General features: G+C 45.5%; 1 protein-coding gene across 1 annotated transcript in view; it reads right to left on the bottom strand.

The window, feature by feature from the left end:
* The window catches only part of Sorl1 (sortilin related receptor 1), a 149,336-nt gene that overhangs the window by 115,056 nt on the left and 20,725 nt on the right, over window positions 1–13,555 (bottom strand). Inside the window, exons 3-5 of the mRNA XM_003472756.5 lie at window positions 10,175–10,300; window positions 3,573–3,734; window positions 1,910–1,977 (exon numbers count right to left, since the gene is read on the bottom strand). Coding sequence (XP_003472804.1) covers window positions 1,910–1,977; window positions 3,573–3,734; window positions 10,175–10,300 — 356 coding nt within the window. The remainder of the gene's footprint in view (window positions 1–1,909; window positions 1,978–3,572; window positions 3,735–10,174; window positions 10,301–13,555) is intronic.

Below are 13,555 nucleotides of genomic sequence, written 5' to 3'. Positions count from 1 at the left end.
GATAGATCTAGAAGACACTATGCTTAGGAAATAAGCCAGGCATAAAAAGAAAAACATTGTATGTTCTTGGTTACATGTAGAACAAAAAAATAAATAAAATACAAAATATACAGACGTGAAAAATAAGACAGGATGGGAATGGGAGGGATAGGACACACAGGTCAAAGGAACCAAGTTACCAGATAAGCAGAGTGACTTAGTCTAGTCCTGCTACTAATGCACAACATGAGGTCCATGCTCAATAATAGTGTGTTGTATTTTTGATTCTTGCTCAATGTGTAGACTATAGCTATTCTTGTCACACAAAACATAGGTGAGATGATGGATGTGTTCATTTACTTCATTGTGCTAACATTAATTACATATATGATTTCATAACATCATCTTGGATTCTTTTAATGTGCACAATACAATTTATTTTAAGTAAACAAATAAATACAGTCATTTGGGTAGGCCTCATTTAGAAGGAGTTATTTAAGCAAGATTTAATGAGCTAAGGGAACAAGCAGTATGTTGTACTGATAAAAGCAATCTAGGCTGAGAACACAGCACATGCAAAGGCCCAGGGTCCTGTGGAAAAGGGCACCTGCTATTTCATCTAAGAAAGATGAAGGTGCTTGGAAAGGTGCTAAGGAGAACAAAAATAAACTCCGACCAGTTCTTAATAGGATGGTCTGTCCAGGTCCTGAGAACGAGTTACACGAGTATGAGAATGAAAGCAGGAAGACCAATTGGGACACTCCAGAGCAATGTGGATACTTAACAGAGTGCAGCCAACAGGGTCTCCTGATACATAGGAGTGTGACGCATGAAACCAATGTAGAATCAGCTATACCTCAAAAGCTCTTGACCTAATCAAACCAGAAACTGAACCAGGGAAGGTAATGTAGGGAACTGATTTAGTGTGGTAAAGATCAAAAGTCAACTTGGACAGCATCAAATCTGTTGTGTTTATTAGTCACACGTGTGCCTGGGTTCCTGCGGGGTCACGTCATCTGCTAAACTCCCATCTCAGTCCTAGAAATCGGCACCACACATGGCCAAATACAAGCTCAGGCTCATATTCCGTGTTCCTGTCATGGCATCAGGTCAGAAGCAACATGACTAGGAGCAACTGTGCTTCTCCACGTACACCTTGTCTCTCTCACTCACCTCCACAAAAACCTACAGCGGCATCCTGCTGCTTTTAGAATTTGGTTAAGGTCCTTTATCGAACACTACAGATTCTGACACCAGCCTCCCTTTCTTAAGGGAGTTCCTTTCTAGAATGCTACTCGCTGCATACAGATGCTACCTTCTACCTGCTCGGCACATGCTGGATCAAGAGCAGCCTCCTCCAGGACGATCTGGAACATTCCATCAGGAAGACAGAGTCCTTCCTCTGGCTTCTGATCTTGTGTATTAGTGCTGTGCTTGTTGTACAGAGTGTGTCGTGAACACAATATGCCTTTCCTTACCTCTTACTGCACTTTCCTTAATAACTATATCTACAAATTATTCCACTTCTTGTACCCTAAAGTTTCTTGGAGATTTTATACTTAACAGAACACATTGAAAAAATACTATGAAAGAATAAATGCCTGAGTTTTATATACAGAAATCCCCATTATGATGCTCGAAATATGAAGGCCTTTAATAACTCTATTTCATACAACAGCCAACCCTCCCCTGTGTCCTCTGATGGAGGAAAAAATGCAAAAGCCCTATAACTGCTCTTATAAATAATCTTTCCTCATTGCCCCTTGTGAGTGTGTTACACTTGCAGCTCAATCCTCAGGGCTGCAAAATTTATTTTCTGAGCAAATGACACATATTTCAGGTTAGCACTAAAGATTTGCCTACCACAAAAGAGCTCAAAGTGAAGAGAGGGACTGATATCACCCAAGATTTCCTAGACAACACAACTTACCAAGAAAAGGACTTCACGTGCTCCTGAATCATGATCCAGGTCTGGCCAAAATCATCCGACTTCCACAGCTGCGAAGACCAAGGCAACAAGAAGGGGACATGAGGTGAGAGCTGTGTACAGTCTGAAGGTAGCACTGACCGACACTCACTGAGAGCCTGTCCTCCTCACACACTGTCTGTGAAGACAGGGCTCAGGTCACCAAAGGCAGCTCAGGTAATTCCACAGCAAGCGGGAACTTGGCGACCAGGACAAGACCTTACCTTTCCTTTCATTGCAGTCAGGATGCTTTCGGCAGAAACCAGAAGACAAAATGAGTGTGGCTTGCCCATCACTTATGTATTATCAGAAATGATATTTCACTCAAGAGTAACCCCCATAACTTGGGTGGTAGGATATTGTACCACAATATGAATAGACTTAGACCACTGAGCTGTACACTTTAAAACAGATAAGACAGTAAATTTTATTTCCTATGTATTTACCCACAATAAAAGATAAGGAAGTAGAATAAAAACTATGTTCAGGGGTACAGGTTGGTGGTAAAGCAGGTATGAGCCCCTTGACTTAATTCCTGGAGCTAAAGTAAAAATAAAAACTATAATGAACCTTGGTCATTAAAGCTGTCTCCAAAGGACATGAAAGACACTGGCTGAGTACAGAATGCCAAAAGGAATAAACTGAATGTGTGAACCTGGCCATGACTAATTAACTTGCTAATCTTTGCCAAAGTCCCTCAACCTCCACAGACAAGACCCAAGGGTTCCTTTGGTCCTAACAAACGCATATTAAGAAGCATGAGACCAAAAATAACAATAATCTGCCTCTACTGGTAAACTGACCCAGCCCATGTAAGCTTGGGTTACTCCCTAAGGCAAACGAAGTTAAACAGGATCTGTGTTTTAATTAAACGACCCATGAAGCAAAAGAAATATTCCAAGGCTGTTCTCAACAAAAACATTCAGGACCCGTCGTTAACCCAGTCATACAAAATCTGCAGGTTTCACAGGTTTATGCTCAACCAATACTCTTGACAAGGCAAGTTTCGATCCTGAGACATAAACCTTACCCAGGCTCTCTCTTCACTTGTCCACTTTCCTTCATACCTGAATCCAAGGAGGAAAACAAATGCATTTCTATTATACACACACACATCCACGCTCACACAAAGGGAGAAGATCAGAGTTAAGGATAACTTCAAACAAATGGCAGGCAAAATGTTTAAGGAGGAGCTAGAGGGATAGCTCAATGGTAGAGCACTTGCCTAGAGTACCAAAGGCCCTGGGTTCCAGTCCTAGCACCATAAAAAAAAAAAAAAAAGCTTAAAAACAAGAGGTCACCAAAGAGCTCCAGACTAGAATTCTCTATGTGGCTCTCTGATGAAACTCCAAGGCCTTGTGTAGCCACAAGATAACAAAGGTTCACCTGCCTGGGGAAGGCATGGTGTTGAACTCACAGGGCCTGCCCAGTGCTAGGTACTGCCCACTGGCTGGGACACAGGCACAGAGGGCCAGGGGAAGACACTTTGCTTTAGCTACAGCATGTGAAATAGTAGCTACAAAGGCTAAGCCTGCGAAAAGGGAAACAGGAAGCAGGAGGCAAGGTCATTCAAAGGACACACAGTGCACCCAGGCACCACACCCAACTGTTGGAGAAACCCGCTTACCTGCTTGTTGGGATGTGATCTATCGAAGCCCAGAAGAAGGTTGGAGGCTTTGCTATGGAGGAGGAGGTCAGCAGCCCGGAACGGGATGGAAAAGCCATGAATGGTGTTGCAAAAGTCAAATGTGATCCAGAGGTACTGGGCATAAGCATCTGCAAAGATGTACTACAAGGGAAAACAGGTCAGCTCAGAGCGGTGCACAGCCAGAGGCCCCCCACACTTCCTCCTAAGCGAAAACACACATATGTGGGAAAGTGGGGTGCCAGGCCTTAGGAGGCTCCATAGTGGCTTTCCCCCTCCTCCTGGCAACAAAATGATGCTGGCCACACTGACCAGGCTCAGTGAGTGAAGGGTGCAGTGACGGCCACTAACTGAGCCTGTCTAATCAGGTAATGAAGTTGGTCAAGTCTATTTTTCCTTTCAACCGACCTGGCCACTCTCACTCTGGCAGCTCACATTCTCACAACCAGAGAGTGGCTGTTGGCAGCCAGGACAGAAACACCCTGATCTTCAGATGGCCTGAAAACAGTCAAGACAGCTGTCCGTCCTTGTGTCCTCTGAGCAGTTATAAGAATGCCTTTCTAGGAAATTTGTTAAAATCACACCCAATGAAAAGATAAGCTGTTGTATTATGCCAGGTCACCAGGTAACTCCAGGGAACAGCACAGCTGGAAGACACAGTCTGAGGCACAACAGGAAGCAGCCCTGGGGAGCAGGTGCCTCGCCCTATTTTGCTTCTGTGTGGACCAGTGACTTAGAACAAGTTTGGTTAGATAGAGGCTCCCTCAAAATTTCTCTAGGGGCAGGATCAAGGCAGTTCAAATTAACAGGTGTGTCCTGCAGGCTCACCAGGGGCCAAACACTGGGGATGCCACCAACAAAAAACCAGGATCTTTACCCTCAGCAGCTGGCATCCTAATAATGTGGAAGACAGGCACGTCCACAGCTAACCACTTTCAGAGTTAAATGAGAATCCACAGGCAGAATCCCAGGAGAGTCTGTCTTGCTCAAGATATCAGAACTGACCCTATGAAAGAGACCGTTGAAGGGCAGGGAAGGCTTCCATGGGGAAAGCACATTCCATATCTAGGGCAGCTTAAGTTTGGTCAAAAAGGACAGGAAGAAAACAGTCAAGTGGGTTTCCTGATAGCCTTGAGGGCCTGAGAAAATGATGGGGAAACAGGGCTGGGACACACAGACGCCCAGAGGTCTTGAGTGCACAGGAGAGACCTGGGGGCAGATCTGTTCCCAAAAGAACCAGGGCGGCCCAGGAGACCAAGCTGTGTACCAGAAATGAGGGCGACAGGGCACAGTTCCACAACCAGCCATTCACGCCCTAGAAGACAACCAATCTGAGAAAATTAGCCCAAGGCCACTGCTCCTAAGTGACAACACCTGACCCAGATCAAACTGGCTCTGACTGCAAGCAGCCCTGAGCCTGGGCCGGGACAAACACTTTACCCTTGTTCCCAGGATGCTTTCATCGCTAACCCCCAGCATTCACCCTCTCTCCCCAAATCCTGCCCTAAACTTTCCAGGGCCCATTTTGTGTGTTCTTTCCCTTCTGTTTCTTCTCCAGCATTTAATATAAATCTCTACACTCTGTAGAAGCCTAATTAAATCTAACCCAAAAAGTGGTAAATGTTTTGAAAGCAAAAACTATCCTAGCAAAAACTATCCTAAGCGATGTAATAAAAACAATTACGATCCTTGGGGAATCCTCATAATTTTTATCATGAAAGTATTCCCTAGAAATTGCTTCTTTTCTTGCTTCCAAACCATCCTGATTACTAGGGAAGGGCGTATATTCTCAGCTCAAAAAAAGATTTCTCCAGAAATCTATTTTATGGCTTGCTGCAATCTCTCATTTGTGAATCCAAAGAAGCGATTCCCTCAATCATCGAACTTATTATTAGTGAGAGACCAATTACAGAGAATTGTGGCCCAATTAGCCTCCTGGAGGAGCACAAAGGAGAAAGACAGCAGGTTGTGCTCCTTTGGTAACAGGCAGGGATGAGGTAGGTTGCAGGTTCCGGGGAAAAGTCAATACAGCTTAGATCAGATTGCTTACCCATGCATAAGGGAAAGCAGATGAATCTTGGGTTATTCTAAACATTTGTACCCCGTGTTTGAGTGAATAAAATCAGGATGAGCCAGAAACTCGGAGCTCCTTTGCCTACTAAAGAGTCATCTGTCTGCCTGCTGAACAGACTGTCACTGTCTTTCATCCTCATTCACTTCCAGGCCAGGGTGACAAACTAGCAGGTCTATGTCCCTATGAGTGGCACCAGGGTGGGGAAAGTGGGTTGGTTCCCCACAAGTGACACAGGGGCAGGGACCTGGGACCAGCATGGACCAGTTCGCTACAATTATTATGATAGTATATGAAAATTTTAGGGGAACAACTTGCCACCAAAATAATTACTGCATGCCTGCTATCATTTGGATGTGGTTGGTCCCTGACAGGTTCATAAATTGGAAGGTTGGTCCTCAATGTGATAATGTCAGGAGGTGGTGGAACCTTTAAGATGTGGAGCCTCATGCAAAGTAATTCAGGGTTCTGCTCTCAGAAGGAATGAATGTAGTCCTTTCCTCTCAGCCCTCTGGCTTCCTGTTGCACCTCTCACACCCTCTTTTACCATAAGGCCATCCGCCATGACTGTACACGGCCAAAGGAGGCTGCATCTGAGGCCAAGTTGATGAGGTCGATCTAAGATTTTCAGCCTCTGAAACTAAGAGCCAAATAAAACCTCTCTTCTTTATAAAGTACCCAGTCTCAAGTATTTTATTAGAGTGACAAAAAGTAGTTTAATACAATGATTTTCATAGCTACGGTTAAATCTGACTTTTCACTGAGATTCTACTCTCATTACCTTTGTTCCTTTCTCTGTCATCTCCATTGATGGATCAGGATACTTCACTGGGTTTAAAACTGAATTCTTCAACACCTTCTCACCAAAATCCAATTCTCCAGCTCCATGACTTAAGTCAGGGTTGGGTTTTGACTACATTCCCTCCCCTTAGTTTCCATTTTCAAGTAGCTATCTACCCATTAAGTATTTCTCTAAAATCTCTTTCAAAATCTGTGTCTTCTTTTTTATTTCCAGTGCTACTAATGTGGTCTATATTAGAGACTGACCAAACAGGACTCAGGCACTGGGTTTTATTCATCCACGTATCTTCCAGGACTAACAAGGTATGGAATATGTGGCAGGGACTAGGAGGTTTTGGTGAGCTACTGAGCAACTTCATCGCCCCAATGGTTCCCTTTCCATACTCTTTTCGAATCCTTCCTTTCCAATCCATTATGCATACTTCCAGGAGACACACTTTCCTAAAAGACACTTCCCTGGGGAAGCACTGGGGATTTAGCTCAGCGGCATAAGCGCCTGCCTTGCAAGCAGGCAGTCGTGAGTTCCATCAACACTACTCTACCTATTATGTGTCCATCCTGGAAGCTCCACCCTAATCCAAAGCACTCCATGAAGACTGCACACCTTTGATCCAACCTCCCTTAATCCTCCAGCTCTACTTTGTAACAGGTTCCATTCACCATGGACACACGGTGCACCTTGCTGTGTGTGATGCGTCACACATGCACCTGGTCAGAAAGCACAAACTGTCCCATCTTGCTGTTAAGTCTGGCTGTCAAGTTCACTGGCAGCCAAGCCCATAGGTCTGTCAGCAGTGCTGCCCTGCAGATGTTTCCTAAACTGTGTGACCTCAAGGACATCTTTACTTTCTCCTACTTCCCCATCTCTCTTTGCAAGTGCTGAAAAGCTTGCAAGCTTTCAGAAAAGCTTCATTCTTTCCTCTGAAAATGCACACTACTGCAAACATAATGAACTGAGCTGCAAGACGTGTCCATATGTTATCAACACAGGTGACAATCTCCAGTTTTGAGTACAGAAACCAAGAGTACAGCGAGTGGGGAAAGGGTGGAGCAGGCAATGAGGGAAGAAATGCAAACAGGATTGTCTGCAGCTTTACCTAAGCCCAGCCTCTGCCTGGGGAATGGCGGGCTCAATCCTCACTGCTGCTAAGGCTGAGGCTGTGACGCATGCCACACTTCAGTGGTCCTCTTCAAAGAAGCCAGAATCGGTTAGACGCTACCTGATGCTCGCTGGGGGCTGGCAAGGCTAGTGAAACAGCCAGCTGGCTGCAGCTGCACGCAGGAGGCTAAGAAGAGGAAGTGAGGCTACCGGCATGCGAAAACAGACCTGAATAGTCAGGTGACCCTCCGTCACTGCATTGCCATCAAAGGTCACAGCCGCACGCTGGAGCTGGCTGCCCCCTCACTCCCTCCACTGGCACTTGTTCCCTCCAGCCTTCCATGCGCCCTTCTCTCCTGACATTTTAACCCTCCAGAGCAACTACTGACATTAGCTTCAAGTGCTGACTTGTAGGGGCCCAGCACCCTGCTACTGACAGGGAAGTACCCAGCCCTGGGGAGTTTACCCAGAAGTGGTAGTTCTGGAGAGGCAATTTGCCTTCCAAAGGACAAAGGTAAAAGTCACAAAAGCAATCAGCATAGTAAGAATCATCACTTCCTTCCTGAGATGTCTCAAGAGGGTAACAGCTTTCTCTGGGAAACTAGAAGGGCTCTAACGAAGTCTGCCTGGCTCCCTTAGCCTGCTCCAGGCCTCGGGTTCTCTAAACCCATGTCTCTAAAGACAGCATCTCTGTTCTCCTAACTCCCCATCCTCCCCAACTGCAAAGTGCAGCCAACATACCCACAAATAAGCTTAAATGCATCACTTTGCGTGGCAGGCAGTACTCAGGTTGCACACGTGTGGTACATGTGACCCCCACACCACCATGCAACACCTGGACCTCTTCTATTGCAATCATCCCCATGTTCTGCCTCCCTCTGGCCCCAGGCCATAGCCCCTGCTGAGCCCTGTGCATACCTGATACTCCAAAACCCCCATCCTCTGCCTGCACCAAACCTCCTCTGGGGTCCCAGGCAACATCCTTCCTGCCTTCAACTTTTCAGACCCCAGGTGTGAGTGGTCAGTTACTCACCACAACCCACAACTACCAGGAAAGAAAAAATAAGCCACTTGTAGGCATGTGTGCCCTGAAGGTGCGCAGGGCCAGATACAGCTGAGAAGGGAGAGTCCAGAGTACTACAGGACAGCTTCAAGGTGTGGCTATTGCTAAAGTTAGAGAGAGAATGTAGAAACCTAACAGTAATAACAAAGATTAAACACAGCCTGACAAAGTGAGCAATCCAAGTGTCATTCGTTTCTTGCTAGGCAGGATGCACAGACTTGTATTCAGGGGAGAGGTGGCACAAGCAGCAATCAGGCCCTGAAGTGAGCTCCTCCCCTTTCAGGAATCCAGAGGTAAGGGAGCAGGGGAACCAGGACACCCACAGAACCCTAGGATCAGGCCTGACAAGCCACAGGAAGGGGACCGGGGAGGAGGGGCACGGAAGCCAGCTTCCTGCACTACTTCCTCTTTGCTTTCAACTCAGAGGGAAACTGCTTCCTTGCCCTGCAGTTAGGTGAGACAGAGGAGGCTGCACCAGCCGCAGCTTCACTCAGGTCATTAGGCAGGACTGGTGGGTAACCAGTATGCACCAGTAATGACTATTCTGGTTATGATTTTTTAATCATTCTGTACCAGCTAATAAATAGCCATCCCCGGAAGGGCTCCTCATAAAGCCCTAAATCAGGGCCCCTACCTCAGAACCTCTCGCCAATTTAGCAACTGCAAGATTAAAGCTTGGCCCACCAGGAGCCTCTTGGACCCAGCACCCTCCAGACAGTCTCTGTTCCGATTGGTCAGGGCCTCAGCCACATCAGTTGCTAAATATTTTTAATGCAACCCCTGCTAGGAGACCACATGCAAGCTGGAAGCCAGTGATGGGGCCCTGAAGAAGGCTCTTGTGGGTCCTCTTCACTGAGCTCATTCTGCATAAGCAGGAAGTAGCAGTTTAGAAAGCTTCCACACTAACAAGTGTTTCTGCAAAGGGTCTTTCCATTGAAGAAGTCATTCAACCCTAGTAAAAAAGCTAGGCAATGTAAGAAGGGTAGAAAGTAATTTAACATAACTCTCAGAGCTAAGAGACCTGCCTGGGGGGTCCCGACCCAAGAAACAAGCCTCCAGGCATGCCACGTGGGGAAACAAGCAGGAGGCACAGCTCTATCTGCTGCCGTGGTTTTCTTTTCCATATTTATATAGGTTCAGGGAAAGGGAATTTATATAGGTTCAGAGGAATGCACAAGCACAATCATGTCTGCACACATCCATGCACACACACCCATGCTGCGATGCCAGCTAACCTGGCTTTTAGCAGCCGCTTTTGGAAACCATGGATTAGACTGCCATGCAAGTCCCAGAATAGCTGGCTAACATTTTTGCCATGAGTAAGTTAGGCAATTTATTGGTTGGCAGATTTTCTGTGCTTTAACCTACCCTTGTTTGTCTGGAAATCCTGCCTGCCTGATTGTACAGACCTACCCTAAGAACTGTACTGTCACAATCTCCCAGGTTAGCCGAAACACAGTTGACTACCAGTCACACGGCAAAGACCACGACAGGCTCTGTCTCCCAATACCCATCCAGCGTAGCAATCATTTGATCAGTGGCTTCCTCACCCGCTTGTTGTCCGCAGGACTATGGTAGAACTGGGCAATCACAGCTTCACTGGTATTTCCTATGCCGAAGTTCAGCTTCTCTGAAATCTTACTGAATGATTTTCCATAGTCGTAAGACACGTATACCTGGAATACAGAGGAGAAGAAGAGGAAAAGAGTTGGTTGAGAAATCAGGCAGAAAGATCTTCACAGTTCTCCTTCCCAGCATTCTGCTCTAACCCTGACCCTGCATATGGATCCCACTGGGTCCCTGACAACATGAATTACTGACGTTACCAGACAGCCCACAGACACCTCCGTTTCTGTCTCCAAGCTTGTAAGGTGCAGAAAGCATGGAAGGGCTACAGCCACCTCTGCCTGCAGTGTGTTAGTCTCTTTGCTGAGGCAAAGCTAAGTCCTTGAAGCATGCAACAGACACAGAAACAATGATAACATCCCCATTGTGGCCATGATAAGTGTTTAACAAATTATATCCAGAGACAGAGAGAAGGTGCTCCTCTGAAGGATAAAAGGTTGGAAATTTGTTTTGCCATCTGTGGAAATGAATCCAGCAGGGCAATTTGAGTCCGTATCCCTTTGCTGGGATGTTCTCTTCTTAGAGCATCCCATGCTCAGGGAAAAAACCCTCATGGGCCCCCATGAGATGGAAGAGTCCTAAGTGATTAAATATCACAGCGGTGTGGTTCATAGTACAGAACCTACTTAGTGTGCATGAGGCCCTGGGTTCCATCCCCAACACTGAGAAAAATAATCAGTACTAGAATGCCTTTCTGCACTAGATGTGTGATTCTGTGGCATGGAGATAATAGTGGCAGCAGGATCCATGTCCAGGCTGACAATATTTGCTTCTCCACTGCTTTCGGTTTCTTGCAATGTAGTAGCCATGTTGATAAACAAAGAACAACTATCACTCTCTTAGTGCTTACTGTGCGCAGAGACAGTACTAAGCTCTTCCAGCTCAGGCAACTCTCACAATCCTACGGCAAATGGAATTGTTAAAATCGTGAGATTAGGTACTCGCCATAGTCATAACAAAAGCAGATTAGGATCTTAATTTAGGCTGCTTGCGTCAAAGCCAGCAACCTCAAAGCCATTACCATGGAGGGCAGAATGGAAGCAGTCAGATGAAACAGACCTAGACTTGAGTACTTATGAGATGTGAAAAGTCATTAGCATAATCAAGAAACTAAAAAACCCAAACCTGGTAGATGATTGTAACAGTGAAAATCATAATTCAGTCACTTTTCAAATGATTTAGGAGAAAGAGAATAGAGGGTCACACTAAAGAAAAATGTCAGCTGAATCCCACGAAGAATAAGAATTAATGAACAAATCCCAAAAAGTGTATGGCCAACCCTTCCCATTTGACTCCATACCAAATATGCTTTGAGAGTTTCACAAGAGCCAGAAACTATGCTGGGCACCAGAAGTACAAAGATAAAGACGGACAGATGGGCATGGAACCATGTGTGTGTTTGCGGACACACCCCAGGTAAACAACGAAAGATGGCAGACTGTTCACAGGGAACCAACTGCTCCTGAGGGTCATTAACGTTCAACAGAAGTCAAGGTTAGAAGCAGCTAAGACAGAGGTGCTGCCTTTTTCTAGGTCACCATGGGAGGAACGAGTAGGAACACGGGCTGTGCTCCCAACAACCAACACACAGTAAGGGCAGCTGCAAAAGCAGCTTCAGGAATTTAGCAGGCTGAGAGCTCACAGACAATTTAGGTGGGTAAAAAGATGAAGTGGGACTTTCTCAGGCCAAGAAGGAACCCCAAGTTCCAGGGAGGCTCAGAATTCATGCATAGCCAGTTAATGGCTCCCCAAACAGAGAACAAAGGCCCTTCCTAGCTCCAAAATCTCCTAACTTGATAATTTGCTATCATTTAGTTCTTGAGAAACACAAATAAGATATGTCCACATAAGGTAGCTTTTCCAGCATCTAATATTCTTTCATATTATCATTTATCTCTCTTCCTCTTTAAAAATCTCACAAGGTAGTTTACCTTCGGGGCATCTCAAAGATACCAAGTAGTCTGCAAAGACTTTGGCAAAGAATAAGTATGATTATAAGGCAAAGAGCAACTAAATGAATGTGTCAAATAAATTAACAAAAAAGGGATCTGAGTGAAGCAGTGAGTGACACAGTATACAGCTGTCCTTCCGTATCCACAGGGCAGTTGGTTCCAGGACTCCATGGACACTGAAATCTGTGGCCAATCAAATTCCCTTTTATAAAACAGAATAGTATCTGCATGGCACCTGTCCACATCTTCTGTGTATTCTCTATCCTCACTAAAGTACTTACATCACCTAAGACAATGTAATTGCTGTGTAAGTAACTGTCCTACAAGGAAAGTGTGTGCATGTTTAGTACAGATGCAACTGTTTTCCTACCATTTTCAATTTCCAGTTGGCTGAACCATAAATGCAGAACCCATAGATACTGAGGGTTGACTGTCACGATTTCCATTTAAGAGAAAACAAAAACTAAGACAGAAGAGAATGACTAGCCCAGGGTCCTATTGTTAGTAAGTTAAAAAAAAAATTGTGACTTTTTTCCAATGCCAACTTAGTCATCTTTTCAGTCTGTGAGCACTTTCTTGGAGATGTTCTCTTTTCTCTACTTTGCTTCCATTGTACCCCAAATGTCAGTCCCAGCACCAGAAGAAGTGCTGGCCAACAAGGAAGGAAAGACCTACTCCAGCAAATTACAGTCTTTCCTGGATTCTCCGCCACTGTTCCCACTGTGTACTTGAAGGGGAAACCATTCTCACTATCAGAAAGTTCTTTCTTATTTTTCCCCAGCAAGCAAAACCCATCTCTTGGATCTTATATTTATTAGAGGTTAAGAGTACGTACAGCGGAGCATGGTGGAGCACTCCTGTAATCCCACCAACTTGGCAGGCAGAGGCAGGAGGGTCACAATTGAGGCAACTTAGCAAAATCTTGTCTCAAAAAAATAAAAAGGGGGCTGGGAATTTGGCTAGGTGGCATAAGCTCCTGCCTAGCAAGCATGGGATAATGAATTTGATCCCCGGTACCAAAAAAAACTTTAGAAAATTAAAAGGGCTGGGGATGTAGCTCAGTGATAGAGTACCCCTGGGCTGATCCCCAGTTTGGGGGAAGTGGTTGGGAAATGAGTACCTAAGGGTCCATCCTGTACCTGAAAGAAATCATACTTGCATCAATCTCCCTTGCCTTCTGCAGGTTGAACAATTCCAAGATGGTATTTTTATCCGACCCTCATAATTCTAATTTCCATTTGATGGCCACAGACCATAAGCACCACAGGGCAAATATTAGGCTCAAGGCTGGTGCAGTTATCCACTCGTCTCTAAACAGAACAGTGTACAGAAGGCCCTGACTGTGCTGAGTTA

This window comes from Cavia porcellus, unplaced genomic scaffold, assembly GCF_034190915.1.
Source record: "Cavia porcellus strain 051 isolate PalLab524CR breed Dunkin Hartley unplaced genomic scaffold, mCavPor4.1 scaffold_9, whole genome shotgun sequence".
Taxonomy (NCBI): domain Eukaryota; kingdom Metazoa; phylum Chordata; class Mammalia; order Rodentia; family Caviidae; genus Cavia; species Cavia porcellus.
The sequence above is the reverse complement of the archived record's forward strand: the minus strand, read 5'-3'. Positions and strand labels throughout refer to the sequence as shown.